A 21,934-nucleotide genomic window follows, 5' to 3' on the forward strand; every position below is an offset into this window, starting at 1 on the left:
TAGGAATGTGCGCCTACATGGTTATGTTTCAACATATATATACTTGCTTCATTTCCTAACTGTGGATCATATCAATCACATTGGCATATTGATCCCAGACTATATCAGAATACTACTTCAACAAACATATTTGAATTAAATAAATTCAAGACTGAAAAATATAGTTGCATAGTCTCTACCAATAAAGATCTATTAAGCTTTACATGGTATCAAAGCCTAATTGGTAGATAAACTTTCAAACTGAAACTTGAATCAAAGGAGGACAACATGTCAAATAATGTGAGTAGAGGACAAACTCGAAGGAGCAACAAATTTATTTTCTTAGAAAATTTGGATTATTACAATTCTTGAAGAATTAGAACTAGAATCTTTTATTGAATCAGACATTTCGATACCCTAAAGATGAGGCAGAAAAAGCCATTTTGGAAAGACGAAATAATAAAGCCAGGAAAATCATTGTGGATGTTGTAAAAGATCACATTCTTCCATCCATATCAAACCTAATAAAGGCATTTGAATTGAAGTATTCAAGACAATTAAGGATACGTTTGAAATCAACAACTCAAGTAGATTGATTACATTAAAAATCAACTAATGGATACTAAAATGAATAAAGGAGAAACAATCTCATCCTACTTTGGAAAGATCTCTGAAATTAAAAATCATCTATCTTCTATTGGAAGCAGAGTAGAAGACCAAGAACTATCGATAATAGCACTTAGAGGATTACCCTTATCTTAGATAGCATTCATCCAAGTCATTAGCAGACCTTCAATACCAGCTTTTGATCAACTAAACAATGATTGCACATCAGAAGAATCAAGACTAATCTTTAGAGGGATCATTTCAAATCAAGAGGAAGAAAATCAAGCTCTTTTCTCAATCTCTAATAACAAAGGGAAAAAGAGAAAATTCAAAGGAAAGAAATATGTCAAAAGGAAAGCAAATAATAATCATCAAAGAAATGAATTCTCCAAAGTTAAATGTTTTTTTTTTTTTGGCAAAACATTATATTTATATTAATAATAACTGGTTCAAAAAAGCTCTTGGAGAAAAGAACCAAAAAAGAAAAACTCCGATCATTGCCTGATACAAAAAGGGATGCAGAAGAAGAAATACTGCATCAAGAGAGAGTATCTATCAACACTAATAAATCTTGTCCTAGAGATTCCCAAATCGAGGATATAGTAATTACAAAGAGCCCAAAACTCATATCAATACAATTCATTGATTGGTGCCAGAGATGAGACCTAGAGCCCAGCCAAACAATATCACAGAGATTACCATCACTAATCTACATCCAAAACTTCAACTAAGACCATGATATTAGAAAGCCATATGATGCAAGTGTAATCCAAGACCTTGACCTGCATATAATATCTCAAAAGAACAAATGAGATCTAGAAAAGAAAAAACATGCGAAATCATAGAGAAGTCATGATTTACTATCAAATAAAATATGAGGACTCAACCTTACTCTAAACATATTCTTTTGTCATAATATTTACCAAGTTGGGGAGATCGAGGTTAAGTGGGGAAAGTAAAGAGTTAATATAAACCCCGTCAGTACCCAAATTAACCAGACAATCAGCTAAAAGATTGCCTTCTCTATAAGTATGCATGATGTAACATTCAAAGATTGAATCAAGAAGAGACCATACTTGATGTAATATATACTATATGTACCAATTATATACATGACGTTTAATACACGCATTAATAATAATGGATGAATCCCCTTGAACATGTAACTTAGATATAGAAAGTGATTTTGCAAGTTCCAAACCAAAAAGCAAAGCCAAAGCCTCAGCTTTGTTATTAGTACACTGAGGGAGAGAAGATGATTTTGTTGCAATCACATGACCTTTAAAATCTCTAATGACTATGCCATAGCCAGAGTTGCCCGGATTTCCTCTAAAGGCCCCATCAAAATTGAGTTTGAAATAACCCTCACTTGGAGGTATCCACTTCGAATGTGCTCGGATAAGAGGAATCTTGGATGGAAACAATGGAGCAGGAAGAAGAGGAAAAAGTAAACCCTTCCACCCTTGAATAACATAGCCATCCCAAGAAGAAAAAACATGTTTACCCTTATATTTACTTACTGAAGCATTAACAAGCTCAACAATTGATCTCTCTAATCCTTCCAAAAATTGAGGTATTGGAGATGACGTTTGTTTAAAAGTTCTCTTGTTTCTTTCCCACCAAATTGCACATACTACGGATGCAGGGAGGCACTTCCAAAGACATGAAAACGTTGATTTAGAGTATAAGATTGGTCATGCTTGGAATAAATCCCATAGAGAATTAGGTAATGGCATATGGAAATTAAGCTTATCGAGGACAAAATGCCAACAATCTTGGGCAAAAGGGCAGTTTAAGAGGAGGTGATCTGTTGTTTCTACAACTTGCTGACTGAGCACCCAATTAAAGGTTTCATTAATGTTCAATTTGTGAAGACGATCACTAGTTAAAATTCGGATCTTTAGTGCAAGCCATGTGAAGCATCCTACTTTTGGCAAAACTAAGCTATTCCAGCAACATTCAAAAGCACGATATGTGCCCTGATTATAACAGTTGTGTTGGAGAGCGAAGTATCCTAGTTTAATAGAGTATTTACCATTTTTAGTTGGAACCCAAAAGAGGCAATCTGGATGAGTAGAAATAAAGACATTCCTTTCAGCTAGTACTTGTTTGAAAGAAGCAGCCTGATTATGGGATGTAGGAAGAGATGACGGGTCTTGCCAAATGACTAGCCCTGTGAACCTATGAATATGTAGAAAAGGATGTCCCCCAAGCTTGAATCACTATGTTTGAAAAATCCTTAAGAGAATCAATAGTAGCAAGGAGGGGGAACTCATTCCATGAATCAAACCAAAAATTGACACTATCCCCGTTGTTCACTTGCCATGATATGAGTGAAGTAATAACTTCTCGAGAAGCCATCATGAAATCCCAAATGACAGACCCCTTTGGCGACTCTAGCAGAGTAAGAACTCTGGAAGGTTCCAAGTTATCTAAATATTTCTCTTGCAAAAGGCGACACCATTTGGCAGAGGATTTTTCATACATTTGCCAAACAAGTTTAGCACCAAAAGCCCTATTCCTATTGGTAATGTTGAGAAGTCCAACACCTCCTGTTCTATAAGAGGTTGACATGGCATTAATAGAAATTATCGATATTTTCTTCTAACCATCATATTATCTAACCAAACAAAGGTGCAGATTAAAGTTTCAATTTGAGAGATGATACCTTTGGGGGCTTGTAGAATGGAGAAGTAATAGTTAGGAATGGAAAAAGGAACAGTTTTGATAAGCAAAATTCTACCTAAGAGGGATAACCAGCGAACCTTCCAAGCACTAATTCTAGTATTGATCAATCACAGATTTCCAATAAGAGGGTTTGTTTAATCTCATAAAAAAGGGAACACCAAGATAAGCAGAAGGTAAATGATCAAGGGAAAAACCAAAAAGACGGATTATTCTTTGAGAAACCAATTGGGATGTATTAAAAGAATAAATTTTAGATTTAGTTGCATTGATACATTGACCTGAAACTTGTGTATATAGGTCACTGGATTTCTTCATACTATGTGCTTCTTGATATGTAGATGATCCAAAAAGTAATGTATCATCAATAAAAAGAGAATGGGTTATGGACAAAGATGTACCTACAATATTGATACCTTTCCGCAACCCTTTTTGGTTAAAAGAGTTAATAAGTCTGCTGAGGGCCTCTGCCATAATGATAAACAAGAATGGAGAAAGAAGGTCACCTTGACGAACTCCTTGGGAAGAGGCAAAGAAACCTGTTGGTGCACCATTAATGAGAATAGAAAAATGTGCACCAGAAATGCAAGCTTTAATCCATTTACACCACCTAGAAGAAAAACCAAACTAATGAAGGACTAGAAGAAGAAAAGACCAATTCAATTTATCGTAAGCCTTCATCATATCTAATTTGACAACAAAGGTTGAAATATTATGCTTTGATGGAATGAAGGGTCTCATGGGCTATTATAGCTCCCTTAGTTGTTTCTCGACCAGGAACAAAACCCCCTTGTTCTGTTGATATAGTTTTTGGAATAATGGGCTTAAGTCGCAAATAAATAGCCTTTGTGATAATCTTATAGATAGTGTTACATAAAGAAATAGGACGGAAATCAACAAAAGAATAGGGATCATTAACCTTTGGGATGAGAACAATATTGGTGGTATTGAAGTTCTTCAAAATGGAAACATTTTTTCTTGATTCTTTAAAAGCCTTAAGCAATTCAAAACAAAATACATCCCACCATTTTTGAAAAAATAATGCAATGAACCCATCAAGGCCTAGTGCCTTATCAGCAGGCATAGAAAATACTACACCATGAATCTCAAAAAGAGTGAAAGGGACCATAAGAATCAAATTGTCTCGTTGCGTAATCAAAGAAGGAATGAAATCCAAGATCTTATCCACAAAGTGGGAAGAGGGGGGATCCTCCGATGGAGGGGAAAGAAGATTAGAGAAGAACCTTACACTCTCAATCTGACTACCCTTAGAGTCAAAAATCAAACTCCCTAGATGGTCATGAATTTTAAAGATTGTGTTATTAGCCTTCTTTTGTTTGGTAGATGGATGAAAAAAATTAGTATTCTAGTCCCCTTGTTGAAGTCACAATTCTCTAGACTTTTGCCTCCAATACTCTTCTTCTCGCTTACATAATTCAGACCACTCCTCTTGCAAATTCTTTTTTCTTGAATGCATATCAGCATTTAAACCATGGAGTAAAATATGTTCATTAATCTCAGTTAGTTTTTCTTCTACAACCTTTTTCTCCTCAAAAATATTTTTAAAAACATGTTTATTCCAAATCTTGATAAGCCCTTTGACATACTGCATTTTCTTGTGAAACTGAAACATTTTGGTTCCTAGCTCTAGTGGAGCATCCTTTCACCATTGTTTTAAGAGGCCATCAAAGTGGGGATGACGATACCATACACTTTCAAACTTAAAAGATGGTCTAGAAAAACTAGTAAGAGGAGAATCTGATGGAAGAATGGACAACTGAATAGGGAAATGGTCAGATTCTGAATATGGTAGTATAATTCGCCAATTTCCAACATTGTGAACACAAAAATCTATCCAATCTAACTGCAATCCGATGGAACCCAACTCTTCTATTAGTCCAAGTGAACGATCCAGTTTGTGGGGGAACATCAAATAGAGCATTATTGTTAACAAAGTCAGTAAAGACAGCATTATTGTTAACGAAGTCAGTAAAGTCTAAGGTAGGTCTAGGTGGGGGAATAATACCTCCATACTTATCCCTAGGATGAAGAATGGCATTAAAGTCACCGGCAATAATAAATTTGGCACCTACTAATTGTTGGATAAAACCTGTAAGAGTAAGCCATAAACTTTGTTTATTAGACATAGGGCTAGGGCCATAAATATTAATCAAATGGAATGAAAGTTCATAGTGTTGAATGGATAACATTTGCCAATTAGTTCCTTGATGAAGATGGTGAGTCTTGATAGTCTTTGGATTCCATAATACAACAAGGCCCCCAGAAGCACCTAAGCTAGGAACATGTGAGGAATTCCATGTCAACCAACATCCAACAGATTTTTGAAAATTATTTGTTGATAACTTAGTCTCCTGAAGAAAGACTAGATCACATTGGATAGAATCAAGACACTACTTGATCCTATTACATTTGTCAGGGGCATTAATTCCCTTGACATTCCATGAGAGGATCTTCACAACTAACAAGGAGCACTCTTGGCACTCCTTGTCAATCGTTTAGAGGTAGGAAAATTATCGTATAAAGTTGACTGGATCCCTGCATCAACTTCTATTTTAGCTTTTTATGCTTTCAATGGTCTACCCCTAGGCTTAGAAGATTCCTTAGTTATAGGAGATGGTGAGAGGGGGGATTGAAGTTGTTGTAAGTGTGAGAAATTTGGACATGCTTTCAAAAATTGTTCAGAAAGGGAAAAAATCTTAGCTTCTTTAGCTAAAACAAATAAAGATGAAAACCTATTACTCTACTCCACCTTATCAAGTGAGATGATTTCAAATGAAAATGTGTGGATAATAGATAGTGGTGCTTCCCAACATATAACAAGATTCAGAAAAAAAATTGAAACTTTTGGAAATTACCTTTTTGAAGGAGTCACCATTGGAAACAACTCCACCCATCCAGTTAGAGGGATTGGGACCTATTCTATACAACTAAGGACTGTAGTTACATTAGAATTAAAAGATGTTCTTTTTGTACCAAGCATAAAAAGAAATCTAATTTCAATTTTTGGACTAGCTAATGAAGGATTTCAAGTCACCTTCAATGAAGACAAAGTTTTGTATTGGCCTAAAAACTCAAATCTAAAAATGCTATCACCGTAGGAACCAGAGATGGGACCTTATATAATCTATTCAATATTCAAAAGCAAGCTCTTAATCATGAAGTGACAAATTCTAATGAAGTATGGCATAGAAGACTTGGACTTATTGGATTTAGTTCACTTCCAAATATAGAGAAAATCACCTCTAGAACACTGAGCCTAAGTTCAAAACACATAAGCACTTGTAAAGGATGTTCCCTAGGAAAGAACATTAAAAAACCTTTTCCTCCTAGTGAACACAAGTCTAAATCAGATCTGGAACTAGTTCACTTTGACTTATGTGGACCCATGCCAACACTTTCTCTAGGGGGTTACTCTTACTACATAATATTCATTGATGATTACTCTAGGAAAACTTGGATTTATTTTCTCTCAGTCAAAGAATCAAATGAGGTTCTATCAAAATTTAAAGAATTCAAAGAAATTGTGGGAAATCAAACGTCAAAAAGAATTAAAACTCTAAGATCAAACAATGGGGGAGAATACACTTCTAAAAATTTCAAATCTTTTTGTACCTCTGTTGGGATTAAGAGGGAGTATACAGTACCTTATAATACTCAACAAAATGGGGTAGCAGAAAGAAAACATAGAACCATTTTTGAAACAACAAAAGCCATGCTTCATGATCAAAACCTACACTTCTCATTCTAGGCGGAAGTCACCAATACTGTTGTATACATTCAAAACAGATGTCCCCACTCTATACTAAAAAATATAACACCTAAAGAAGTCTTTAGAAGAACTAAACCTGGCTTAAGTCATCTTAGAATTTTTGGTTGCCCTGTTTATATTCACATACCTAAGGAAAGAAGAACTAGTTAGAACCATCTGGGAAGAAAGGGATATTTGTTGGGTACAGTGAAAACTCTAAAGGGTATTAGATTTTATGTCCCTGGACAAAGATCTGTTGAAGTAAGCAAAGATGTCAAACACTACGTTAAAACTATCTACAAATACAAACGATGAGCCCATTACAGATTTAGATGAAAAATTAAAACTATCTACAAATACAAAGCATGAACCCATTACAGACTTAGATGAAAATCTACAAACTGAAAGTCACAGGGGCAACATATCAGAAGAGAATGAACTATTACTAGATACAGAAGATAGAGACATCTCCAATATAAAGAAAAGGCCACTATGGGCAAGAAAAATGATCGAAGAAAATAATGTTGAACATGATGAAATTTCCAAGGGAAGCAAGAAAGCCAGAAACAAATCTTGTTATACTGCATTAGTAACTGAGCTTACTAAATCTTAACCATCAACTATTGAAGAAGCTCTGACTTGCCAAGCTTGAAAAGATGTTGTGGTTGAAGAATATCAATCCATACTACAAAATGATGTTTGGGATGTTGTACCTAGACCAAAAGACAAGTCAGTTGCTTCTTCAAAGTGAAAATATAAAATCAAATATGCATTGGATGGCAACATTGAGAAACACAAAGAAAGGTTTGTTGCTCAAGGGTTTTCCCAGAAGGAAGGCATTGATTATGAAGAAACTTTTGTTCCTATTGCTCGTTACACTTCCGTCAGAACAAGTATTTCAATTGCAACAGTTAAAGGATGGAAGATACATTAAATGGATGTAAAGATTGCATTCCTAAATGGGGTCATTAATGAAGAAGTATTTATTGAACAACCTAAAGGTTTTGCTATAAAAAATAAGAATCTATATGTGTGTAAACTCAAGAAAGCTCTTTATGGCCTCAAACAAGCACCTTGAACTTGGTATAAAGAATAGACAGCTACTCAAACAAATTAGGATACTCAAAGAATAAAGCTAATCCTAATATATATTTCAAAATCTCTAATGATGATATATTAATACTTGTTTTATATGTTGATGATCTATTGATAACAAGAAATGACCATCTAACTGAAAGATGCAAACAAGATCTAGTAGTTGAATTTGAAATGAAGGATCTAGGTCTACTACATTATTTTTTGGCTCTAGAAGTATGTCAAAAAAACGAACATATCTTTCTAAATCAAGGAAAATACACTCAGGACATCTTGACTAGATTTGGAATGATGGATAGCAAACCACTTGCAACTCCAATGGAAACTAATCTACACAAACTAAAGGAGGAAGCAGCACATTCAGAATCTATTGATCCTACTCTCTACAGACAAATCATTGGAACTCTCATGTATTTGGTAAATACTAGGCCCGGTATCTACTATGCCACAATTGTCTTAAGTCACTTTATCTGCAAGCCAAAGAAGAAACATTTAATGGCTATAAAACATATATTGAGATATCTACGTGGCACTATTGGTCTTGGATTAAAGTACATAAATGTTGAGATCAAACTTGATGGTTATACTGATTCTGATTGGGCTGGTTGTTCCATAAACCGCAAGAGTACAACAAGATGGTGTTTTAGTCTTGGGTCAGCAATGATATCATGGTTTAGTAGAAAATAACCTACAGTTGTTTTTGAGCTCAACCGAAGCTGAATACATGGTAGCCTCCATGGGAGCACGTGAAGCAGTATGGCTGAGAAAGCTATTATTTGGATTATTTGTACAGAGATTAGATCCCACAGTGATTCATTGCCATAACCAAAGTTGTATCAAGCTTTCCACTAATCCGATGTTTCACAATCGATCAAAGCACATCGAAACTCCATACCATCATATCAGAGACATGGTTGACAGGAGCGTGATCAAACTGATCTACATCAACACTAATGATCAAAATGTTGATATTTTTACCAAGCCTCTTGCAAGGATGAAAATAGAGTACTCCAGAGGTAAACTTGGTATGACAAATTTGTAATTATATTTGTAAAGTTATATATATTCCAGAATATTAAAAATTAGATTGTTTGCAAACTTTTAAAATGAAAGGTGGCTATCTTTCATGTGTTTAAGGTCACTATTCTAAGGTGATGATCTTATCAATAGTTGACCAACCTTCTGACACCAAAAGTGTTCAAGGAAAGTGTTATCATTGTTCTTTGGGCTGAATTTTGCCGGACACATTGATAACCATTATGGTTCTTCAAATCGGATTTTGCCGGACATCATAATTGTTAAGCCACAGTTGAGTGGTATTTAGATTTGTATATATAATTGTTTCAAACCCTCATTGCTAAAGAGGGAGTGTTAAGAATGTTAGCATTTAGCATATTGAAACATCTACAATGAATCTTAGTAGCTCTCTCTCTCTCTCTCTCTCTCTCTCTCTCTCTCTCTCTCTCTCTCAAACTATATATGTGTGTGTGTGTGTGTGTCTTTATAATGATAATGCAGATTTCCAGTTTCGTGAGTGCAGTTTCGTGAGTGTCTTATTCTCCATCCTTGCATAGTATCGATTTTATGTTAAAGATATTAAATCACTTCAAAAATGTCTTACTTCGCCACTAATAACAGGGGGTATCATTGTCCTTCATCCCAATTGTTATCGAGTGGCATTATAATTAAAAATGAACATTGATTACCATCGGTTTTTATTCTGTTCAGGCCAATTGGTAAATCAAAGTCTTCATCAGGTGTGTTACAAACTGCTTGGTCATTAGTGTTCAGACTTGTGATTACCAATTAGTATCAAGTGAAATTAATTATGAACAAACATTATATATGGTGAGGCATGACCACGTAGGGTCATGCCACTACATGGTTATGTTTATATATATATATATATACTTGCTTCATTTCCTAACTGCAGATCATATCAATCACATTGGCATATTGATCTCAGACTATATCAGAATACTACTTCAACAAACATATCTGAATTAAATAAACTCAAGAATGAAAATATAGTTTCTTAGTTTCCACCAATAAATATCTATTAAACTTTATAGGTACAACTTCATAACCTTCCCCATATTTCTTTACTAATCAATAATTTGGCATTTCGTCAAACATTCAACACACAACTCTTATACCACTCTAATTTATATTGTGATCTTGTGGACTTTACACATGGATGTTTTAGATATATGCAATAATAATATCCTAATTTTTGAAGTCCTTGCAAATATTATGCCAAGCAATAAGAATCACAAGAGTTGACTGAAAACCAAATTGTAACAATAACAAGTTTCATAAATATTATCACAATATTTACTGCACAATAAGAAAATATTATTTAATTCAAATTGTGAACCTGATAATGATCTCACGATGGGTGTCCAGCTACACCATTAATTGCAGCCTCCAAATGATGTTAATCTAGGCAGCCAGGCACTCAAATAACAGTTGCAAAATGTTGACCAATCATAGGAACTCTAAATGCCAACATGGAAGGTAGTTGCCACCTCCAATTGCAATGCAAAATTAGGTCCAATAGAAAACTCACGGCCTTGGAATTCTGATTTACAAATGCCACAAGATACAGAGACAAGTAACACCTCTAAAGGCTTCAGCAACTAGTCGTTCAATGCAGATTTAGCATACTGTAAATGCCAGATCAGAATCATACCCTATAGGAGAGCCCCAACTGTCAAGTTCAAGCCTAGCAGAGTCTCATGAACGCCTCCTGCTATGTTTTCTGCCCACTAATACCCAAACACTGCCATGTCAGATGACAAACAACATCCTAAAATGCCAAACGAGCTCTCAAATAGAAAAAACTGAGTGTCCAGAAATGCATGGCACCGCCTATAGACTCCTCACAACAAATTCAGATCAAACCCTTGCAACTTGCAAGCGGTTGTGTAATTAAATTTCCCAGAATAGATGTCTTCCATCCATAGGTCATACAGTAGGAAGAGTCCAAAAATCTCAAGCTTCCCAATTTTCACAATTTAATTCACCACAACTCCCAACAAAAAGACTTCTTCCAAAGCAACATAAGCACAGAAATGGAAGATTAATAAATCTTAGACTTCTAATTCACAATACCTCAATTATGAATTGCTACTTCTCAAAATTAACCCTTATACTTCAGCAAGGGCAACAAAATTCAAAACATCAGAAAAAGCCACAAAGGCAACAAAAGAAAATAAATATGTAAATTTGCTTTTTCAATGAAATGAGCTCATATTTATATTGCTTTGTTGGTAAAAGTTTCCAAAAGAACACAACTTCAAAAACTGGGCAAGTTTCCCAAAAGAACTTAGCTCTAGAAACTTTCCAACACATCACTTTAGATATTCAATACTTGGCTTAAGCATATAATAAATGGCCCCTTCTAATGATGACTCAACCCTCAAGTGAAATTATAACTATTGGTGTAAATAAGTATTTACTTATTACACTTACTTAAGTTTTACTTAGGTTAATGCATTAGTAAATTATTTTGCATTATTTTATTATTATTTTAGGTGAGACACTTAGGAGTTTGTGTACTCTCATTGAGTTACGCAACTCTAATTATGCACATGGTGTCTACAACACAAAAGTATGCATCATTCACTGAGTTGTCATGTTGACAACACAGTTATCCGCACTACTCATTTAGCACATGTTGTCTACACCACTGATTTGCGTGCTACACCATTGTAGGCTTATCCTCACATCATTGCACTTAATCCCATGCTCAATGGAGGATAATCCATATCTGGTGGACATGTGTCTAGTTGTATGACATATCATGATGCTGACTTCAATGCATTCTAGAAGCTCTCTCGAGGCCTTTATATACAAGCACTCCTAGTGTACTCTCAACCTGTTATTGAATGAATATCGTCATTCTGATCATACTCTATCTACTTTGGTCTACTGTGTGCTTGTGTTGAGTTCTTTAGTTATTGGGTGAATTCTGGCCTAAGCCAAATTCTTACAATAACTTTATAATAAGACATTTAAGGATTTCGTAATAATTTGGCTTCTAAAAATATAATAACTCCCAAAATAAATACTCATCATTTAAATATGCCATCTGAAATAGGAGTCACGCCTATTTTTTCCCCATGTGATAAAATGCACTTTGCAAAAATAGAAAGGGTCCATCTCAATCAACGCCAAACTTACCAAAAATAGTAAGTATGCAAAACTAAGCCCAAACAAAGTTCGATCTACGCAAAACGAAGACCAACCTGTAACTTACTGAATATCTAAGTAAGACAAGACCCTCCCAAGCCAAGCCACTACCTTAGAAGACCCTCTATTCACAATAATTAGCCTACGAGGATCACAATAATAGGCTAATCTCTCAAACTCCGATGTTGGCAAAACTGGGGACATTACATCTTCAATATGAGAACTTGTAGGTTTATGAAATTTTACAAAGGGATGTTACAAAAGTTTTCATTTTAGATGATAGGAAAATCTATAGTTGAAATCAGATGATACCCTAAATAAACTTGTATCCCTACAAATTCTATCATGGCACCTCTATCTTATAGACAAAGTATTATCTTTGTTTGTACCTACATAAATGATATCCCACTTGCACTTATTTCTTTTTTTTCAACTCTTATATATGACAGATGTGCATTATTAGGTACTCCCTTTCTATCATAGATGGTAGGAAAATATATGGTTGAAATCAGATGACATATTCCATAGACACTTGTATCCCTATAGATTCTACCTGGACATATTTATCTTCTAGACTAAAAAGCACATTTTATTCTACCTACATAAATGGCATCTCACATGTACTTCATTTTGTTTAACTCTTATTTACAAAAAAAAGGGTGTATTAGGCACCCCCTTTCTCATTCTCTTTTGCTTGTATCCTTCTGAACATCATATTCACCGCTTCTTGTCATCTGAAATCAGTATTATTTTTTATTTAAACTAGCTTAAGGCAAAAAAAAATTATGTATGAAGTGTCATTTATATTAGATTTAAATCATAACAGTTAAGATTGGTAAGAATCAAAGAGCACAATCACTACCTTCAAAAGCTTTATTATTTATAGCATAACTACATTAACAAGTACTTGCATCATAAACTTAAACAACTAAGAAATATCTGGATCTACCATTAAAACTTCATCTTCAAGACAAAATATTATATTTAGTTATATGTGCATAATTGGCATCTCAATTATTCTTGTTTTGTTATTCTTCATATTCTATATTATAGCACACATGCATCATCATTAATTTCATTTTACAATCTAATTGAAGTATAAATTGTAAGTTATAAACTATTACATTGCTTCACTTTCCAAAATGCCACAGAATGGATATTTAGGCAACCTTAAATTAGTTGGATGGAATTAGAAAGGCAACATATAAGGCATAAAATATCAGAGCTCATTAATCTACCTATAAATCTAGGATGAGTTGATGAAACAATCCCAAATCGCTAAATTCAGAAGTTTTTATTTATATGATTCATAAGAGAACTTGTATTAAAAGCTACTTAACTTTAAACAACTACAAAATGTCAAGTGATTCTACCATGACAGGTCTATCTTCTAGACCTAAAGTTATCTTTAGTTATATTTGCATAATGGGCATATCACTTACTCTTCTTCTTTATGGACATGCATAAGCTTGGGCATAAGTAGCAACTTAAGTCCAAACCATATTATAGGCATTATCTTTTTCAAATGTCTTGCAAAGGAAATCAATCCTACTTTAAATCATTTGTGTAAAACGAGAAAGGCCCCTGCTAAGTTATACACTAGAAATTTTCAGGGCATAGTATTCTACCCATAAAAGTAGGAAATATGTGTAGATGAAAACTAGAATTTGTATGTGTTAAGAATTCCGAGTAAATGGTGCCTTACCATTCAAGATGCAAAGCTATTTCCAAGGAAAGTACTACTTTCTCATTTCGGGGAAAATGATATTTTTTGACAAGTGGCCTTGATTTTACAAGCTAAACTTGAGTGGTTCTGAAAAGAGGTGCATTTTTTCCCACTAAAACAAAAGCCTAGATGCTCTCTTTCCTTGTCTCTGTAAAAAGAGATTTTCACTTCAATCCCAATTCTCATCCAACATAAATAGTCATTCTCTAAAAAAATATAAGACACATTTCTTCAAATAAGAAAATGATTGCTTTGTGGTGACAATATTATCAGTTCAATACATATAAATAACAAGACAAAATCCACATCTTAAACTCACCTAAGCCGTTGTGCATTAAGGAGTTCACGGCTAGTAAAGTTTTTGTACACATGGAATGCAAGTTCTGTGTCTCCACTCGATCTCCTCACTCCCCTAGTCAAAAGAATTATGTAAAAAATGATTATAATCTTGTTATAGCATCTATTCTCTATGCATTTTCCCTTTGACTCTATTCAAAAAATGGGTAACATATACATGAATGGAAAAGAATAAGAAATTTATACAATTTCTCGAAATCAAGACCAAATGAAGCATCACATTCAGAACCAATTGTTACATAATGGGCAAGGCGCATTTCCTCCAATTCTGGCAGAGTCACCTCCAAAATCTTTCAAGTAGCAATGAAATATATTGTCAAAAATCTTGATTACAAGGAAATTATGTCCTCGTAATATGAATTAAAACATCCTCTAAAATGTAAAGATTTTATTTGCATGATGTATCTGCAATCTGGAATACCTTTATTTCAATTTGATCATTCAGAACTACTCATGGATAATATGATTTTTCACTAAAACCAATAGAGTGGGGAATGAATAAGAATATGGCTATAGATTCTGAATTGGTATAACAAGTCTATTATAGTACCTGACAACCATAATTAGATTCAAGTTGATGTAATGCTCCATAACAAGCTTCCATTATAGCATCATCACAATGATCAAACCACTGCAAAACCAAAAGAAATAAAAGCAAACAAATATGTGCCATTTTATCCAATAAAATTATCTCAAGCAATACACATCTAAAATGGTTAGAAAGCAACAGTACTAGTTACCATTCAAGATCTTTAATTTCAATTCATGTTAATCTATTTGTTTTCCCAAATAACAACAAATAGCAAGTGCCAATAATTAAAGCTAGCATATAACCAAATCTAAAGAATTTTTATGACAAAAACAACTTTCAATAACAGTCACAAGTAGCCAAGGTGGTGTTTGAATATTGATGCTAAGAGTGTAATGATATTACACAACTTCAAATTCTTATAAATATAACATGTAATTATAAAGTCAAAAAATAATCAGTATTTTAAAAACAAAAATTAAATATAACTTTCTTAAAACCCACCTTGGTGTACTTCGCAAGCTTGAGATTAGTAATACTCTCGCTGTTTTGTAGCAAAGGTAAGTTTATGCAAGGCTGAAAAGTACAAGAAGATTAATCATATGCATAAATTTTAATTTTACAGAACACCATTACACATGATGAATACAACTTTATAGAAGATGAATGAATACAAACATGTGCATGTGGAAATTCTCAAATTTTACTATTCATAAATAGAATGTTAATGGGAAATTAAATCTATTTCAAAAGAATGCAGGGGCTTTTAATACATGCAAAGGACACTTAAGCTTTGAAATTTCAATTTTTTCTTCTTGCAGGTGTTACATAGTGGGTACTTGTATCCTTTGAACAAAAACTCTGAAAATGGCTTGAAGGTGGATAAAAATTAATAAATAAAGGAACTGTTATATTGTTGTTTGGAATAAGCCTACCAGGGACAAAGTAACGGAAGACAACAGGGATAACCATCTTATTAATGGCAAAAACAGATGTTGCATGCTGAGGAAGTAATATGAAGTGCCTTGCGTATAAGGCAGCAAAAGAAATAAAGGAGGTAGACAGATAATGAGGAGCACTGTTGGTTATAGAGAAAAGGAAGACTAGGATAAGTCTAAGAAGAATAAAAAAAAGGTAGGGGGGTTGGGGGGTTGAAGCTTTAGGGATAATAAAATAATGTGAGGCTATGTAGGAGTTTTCTTGAAATAATTTTGGGGTGTGCGCTTTCTTTTGTTTGTTTCAGAATGTGATTTTCAGTTCAGCTTTTGGTTTGCTTCGACTGTGTGTTCAGTTCAGATCTGAGAACAGAGCCCAATGTAAATTGGACTATAGCAATAAAATTGGTAATGAGATTGTAGAAACTTTATCTCACTCTTTAATTTGAATATATTGGAATTTAACATGCAGATTTTCTTTTCTATTTTAGAACAATTCGTTTGCTTTGTCTCTGTGAGAGGGTTTGTGTTTGATCTCTACTTCATCATATATACATTCAAATTGATAATAAAAGACTTAGCATTAAGGTAGGGTTTTGTCGGCAGGTAGATCATACCAAAGCATTGTTGTAAGAAGTTTGTGTTAGGATTATTATATTACATCTACATGCTAGTGTATTATTGAATGTAGTGTTAAAATGTATTTTGATTATTAATTAATTAGGTCATTTTTCATTCGAGCTCCAGGTCAATTAGTTCAATGGGTGTGTCTCAGGTTCTCATAAATTAATCAGTGCAGTCCTCTGGTGGAAAAAGTGCAAGGCTCAAGAAGTCAAGGAAAAGATAAAATCAGCTTTGGTCTAAGATGCTGAATCATCTAAAAGCCCAGTTTTTTCTCTCACAACTCCAGTAAAAATTGTTTAAATAATTATGAATTTTAAAATAAACTGAATAGTTAGTGCAGACTTATACCGAACTGCTTATGACTATGACTTCAAAATCAAATGGATATCCAGGAGAGGTAAGGACTAGCAGCAGCCCAGTATGTGAATGGGTTCATGTTTCAACTTCAAAATGAGCTTGCATTGGTAAAATTTCCTACTGTAAATGAGGCATATGAATATGCCTTAAAAGCTTAGGAGAAAATAAATTGGAAAAACAAAACAATGAGTAAAAGTAGAGAAACTTATCAAAGCAAATGGGAAGAGGTTGCCTTAGAACCTAACATGACTAAGGAGCTAGAAGGAGGCAAGAATAGGAAAGTTGATTTTAGAGGAAGGGGAAGATTTAGAAGTAGAGGATGTGGACAATTGTCAGTGGGAGAGCTGAGGTCCTTGAAATATTTTATTCGTGATGGAGCCCAGAAGGCTATAGATTGCCAACGAAACCCCAAAATGGTGACAGTAGCACAAGCAGAAGAGAAGCCTTGGTTAGAAGTTGAGGCTGAATCAAGACAGAATCTAATGTTGAGAAGAACCTTAATATCTGGGGAAAGGAAACTACTGAAATTGAGTGGTATAGTTAAAGTAAATCCGAATGAAATACAAATTTAAGGACAAGGTATGTAAGGTGATCATAAAAGGTGGATCTACTGGTAATTTGGTGCGTATAGAAATGATTGACAAATTACAACATGCTTTTGTTCAAAAGGCTAACCCCTACTATATTTCTTGGTTAAAATAGAATCGAAGTGTCCTTGTAGATATGAGTATGGAGTACTGTGTGGTGTCAGTTGCATGTCATTTGTTGTTGGGTAGGCCACAGTAATATGATTGGAATGTAATCCATTGGGGTACAGTAAATACCTATGAGGTGCAACATAAAAGAAGGAAAACTATCTTAAAACAATGAAACGAAAGGAGGAGCATAGTGGTAACCTTGTCTCTTCTAACCAAAAGCTAGATTTTGAGCTTGAACAAAAAGGTGAAAATTGGCCCAAAATGGAGTTCAAGAAAAAAGTCAAAGAAAAAGAGGAATTATTTAAAGAATGAAGTCAGACCATTATTTGAGGAAGAGCTGAAACAAAATTCAACCAAAAAATTGATTGGTGAACACTATAAGGAAGGGATACTGAAATTTTACATCATTGTAATATGGTTTAATGAAATAGAGAATTGTGGGGCTATGAGCATTATCATAAAAATATTCCTTGGATGTGACTGGAAATTCGGTAAAAAGTGACTATTTAACTTAGCATGACAACAGTGTTCAGCCATGTAACTGGAATAAAGGAAAAGATTTCCAGTCTATGAGTAATTCTTGTATGCATTCTACTTTAGGGACTCTGCATAGTTTTATTGGTTGAATTAAATTGTGGAATCAGAATTGGAATCCTCTCCAAAAAGAGTGCAGTTGTATTTTGGCAATGATCCAAATTTGCTTCAAAAATTGAAATCCATGATTACATGCCAACTGAAAGGTTTGTATTCCCAGATGGATGCATACGTAGTTGGATCTAATACACATCTCTGTATTTTCAATTATGGTATATCCGATGCTACTAATTTTCCTCATCTATGATTCCTTTAATCTTATTATGCAATTTGTCCAGTAAAACTTTTGTGCATTATTTTTGCTTTTTTAAAACCTATTAGTTGCGCACAGATGAATGATATCTGTTAAATACGGCTATTTTTCAAAACTTGCAACATATGTTACCCATATTATTTTGTTTTTCTTTAATTATATTTCACAGATGACAAATTTATTTGATGTGTGTTTCTATAGATATTTTGGGATGTTATTGTTGCTAGTTATAGAGGCATCTATATCATCTGATTACAAGGAATTATTAGTATGAAAATAAGTTTCGAGGTTTCCAACATCAATATTTCACAATTTTGGGTTGCACTTGCAATATGTTATGTACTGAAACTCCATCAATTATTTTTGCAAAGGACTGAAACCCTCATTTATAGAACTCACATATATTGTAAATATTGACTACATGCTGAAAAGAATTCACACTTCTATTTGAAGTAGACTTACCTGCAGTGAAGCCAACTGATTTGTTGGAAGATGACCAGCAATAGTTGAATATCTAGAAAGATATTAAAACCACCCTTAGTTACTTGGGTCTCTAAAGAAAAATGCAAGTGTTTGATGCTCATAAAGGTAAAGTGTCTAGGTATGAATAATTACTAACACGATGAGTGCATCCTCCACTGTTCCAGCAAGAACACCAACCATTCCAACTGTCCAATTTAAGGGAAGTACTCTGTGCCATTAAAAAAGGGGCCAATCGGTACATTCAAGCACTTCAAGGAATTTACATCATACATTATTTTTCCTCAACTGGTAAGCTTTAAATTGCACGGACTTCCAGAGGAGTTTATCAATGACTGAACTTACCCCAAATGGGGGATGCGTCCATAAGTGGGCTTAAAACCAACTACACCACACAGTGCTGCTGGCATTCGCACAGATCCTGTAAGTGGGCCAATGATATGGTTTACGCAGAGATATTCTCTTACACAAGAAAGGATGGAATCAATTCAAAAGGAAACAAGATTATCAAAAAGATCATCCAAAAAAACTAAAGTATATACCTTATGGTTATATGCAGACTATAAATTCACTTGTGAATATGTACTCTAGAATTCAGGTAAAAAGGAGTGAAAGCAACATCAAAATCCAGGTTTTACCTGAACCTATTGTATATCTTAAATCATACTCATCTCAATTGTGCTCTACTATAACAATCAGATTAAATACTGTTATACAACTGGAAATATTTGCTCCATTCAGTGTAGTAGTCCTGCACTTATCCTCATTATTCACAGGAACAACATAAAAGCTGAACATTTTTTGCATGTTTAGAAATTGATATGAAACTTAAACATGGAAATTATATCATTAGCTAGGTAATCTTTCTGGATTTTGACCATGTGAAAAATTTCATCATAACATTTCAGATTAACTCTAAGATTGTTTCAAAAGTGATTCCATAAATGTCAATGATAAATAATGTCTATAATGTCCCCTAATGTGGTTTCTTAGGGTTTCACATAAATTCTTACAATTCAGATTGCAAGAAACTTATTTCTATCTACAACTTGTACACAATTTGTTTATTTGCCAAAGATGGGAGTGTTGAATGTGATCTGTAAATGTGTATACTATCAATATCCTTATTCTATGAACTGGACAATGAAGAATTTGATCAATGCAAATGTCTACTACCTTCATATTGATGAAGACTAATTTGTTAGGGTTATATTGCTCAACAACAATTCTGATATGATTCTTAAGTTGATGATGGTATAACTTCTATATGATAGAAATTGTCTTTAATCAACAAATACTGACTTTATGTCCCAAATGCTTTATGCAAGATAAATGCTGATGAGACAAAATTTATCTGAATGTATATAAGATCATATATCCTCTATCAATCTGAATATGATAAGAGATCTATCAAAAATTGCTGATGTGAACAATGTGTGTGTGTGTGTCGATCGTATCTGTTATATCAATCTAAACATGAGGATTTGATATCAACCTTAATAGATGGATCAGTCTAAGACTTGTAAGAATATCTAACCTGTTCTGATATATTTATAGTCCTATATGAATCCAGAGAATTAGAATTATTATAGCAATTCGGAAATGAGTATCGCTGTTCCTGATCTTCTTTCTGGTGTGTGCAATGATAAAATTTCTGATTCAAACGATGGCTTTATAGAATCGCCTATCTGAATTTATTTATTGCTCTCTCTGATATGATGCTGATTGCTTATACAATGTTATGTTGCTGTCCCTCATTAAGCGATATGCTCATGGATTTGGTTCCTTATTTGGTTTCTTATCAATAGTTGATTACTTCCACTCAAATCCATAAGGTGTAAATAAAATGATCGGATTGAATGATGATTTTGGAAAGGTGTTGGTTATTTCTTTAATGTGCCATGAATAGATAGGAAATAAGGGGTTGCAACCTTTTCCTTTTCTTGATGAAGCAAACCACACCACTTACTTTTGGTAATTGCATCCCTGTGTTGATTGATGCTTAGTGCATTGTTGCTTGTCTCTTAACGATTCCCCTTAATGGCTGTTCAATAATGTTTGTTTGATAGATCACTGTTACCTCATATTATGTTCTTTTGGAGATATCAATATATGGTTTGCTTTAGGTAATATTTGTATTATTAATACATGGATCACCTACTTGTTGTTTCATAACTATATTGCATTTATGGCTTAGTCAAATTGACACAAGTCTTGAACACATGAATAGCTGCCTTGTCAGTTGGAGAAGTATATGATGTGTCTTCGTATTTCAAGTATAGTTGATCACTTGGTTTTCTGCATTGCCCCTACTGTGACTAAATTTGTTTTGCCCTATAAATCCAAACTAGGGTTTGGGTTCTACTTGTAAGTAGAAATTTAACTTAGTCTGTGTAATGTTCCTTAGTATGAGGCTACCAATTTTCAATTGATTAACATGCATCACTATCCATTTAAATCAGTCTAAATTTAGGAATAATTAATGATTTGTAATACATTTGAGTTTGATAGTTAAAACTTAACATACTTAAGCCACAATTCCTTACTTCTCCCCTAATCATCAACCCTTAGGAGGATGGGGAATTATTTTTCATAGGCCTCTAGGAAACTAATCTAAAAGTAGGCTTCCTCAAGGCTTCAAGAACCCGTCCATATCCCATGTTGGGATTCACCAAACTTGTAAGGAATTCACTCTACATCTCCCTAACAAAACCAACCTATCCTCTTATGAGGCAATAGCGAGTGATAAAGGATTTGGCTATGAATATTCAATATACTAATATCTCTATGTGTTATGAATAAAATATGACTGATATATTTATTCTGATTTCATTATTATTAACATATATATATATATAGAGAGAGAGAGAGAGAGGACCATATAATGGTTCTTTATCCCTAAAAGAATTCAGCTATAATAATTTATAATCACTATTAACAGATTTATAGCTTGCCAACAATACATATGCTTTATTTCCTTTATCATCTCTTCTTTCTCAAGAACATCAAATATCCCTTTATATTCTCTAATTCCTTCATCAGAAATAATTGTT

The 21,934-nt window shown here is 33.8% G+C and overlaps 1 protein-coding gene across 1 annotated transcript in view; it reads right to left on the minus strand.

Moving 5' to 3' along the window:
• The window catches only part of LOC149549891 (fatty acid amide hydrolase-like), a 129,582-nt gene that overhangs the window by 34,439 nt on the left and 73,209 nt on the right, over positions 1–21,934 (minus strand). The window contains exons 9-15 of the mRNA XM_089794977.1: positions 19,227–19,302; positions 19,021–19,092; positions 18,864–18,915; positions 15,445–15,516; positions 14,962–15,042; positions 14,598–14,701; positions 14,374–14,466 (exon numbers count right to left, since the gene is read on the minus strand). Of these exons, the coding sequence (XP_089651103.1) occupies positions 14,374–14,466; positions 14,598–14,701; positions 14,962–15,042; positions 15,445–15,516; positions 18,864–18,915; positions 19,021–19,092; positions 19,227–19,302 (550 nt within the window). The remainder of the gene's footprint in view (positions 1–14,373; positions 14,467–14,597; positions 14,702–14,961; positions 15,043–15,444; positions 15,517–18,863; positions 18,916–19,020; positions 19,093–19,226; positions 19,303–21,934) is intronic.

The sequence above is a fragment of the Cupressus sempervirens genome, chromosome 7 (assembly GCF_028749045.1).
Source record: "Cupressus sempervirens isolate cs-2001-9-10 chromosome 7, ASM2874904v1, whole genome shotgun sequence".
Classification (NCBI taxonomy): domain Eukaryota; kingdom Viridiplantae; phylum Streptophyta; class Pinopsida; order Cupressales; family Cupressaceae; genus Cupressus; species Cupressus sempervirens.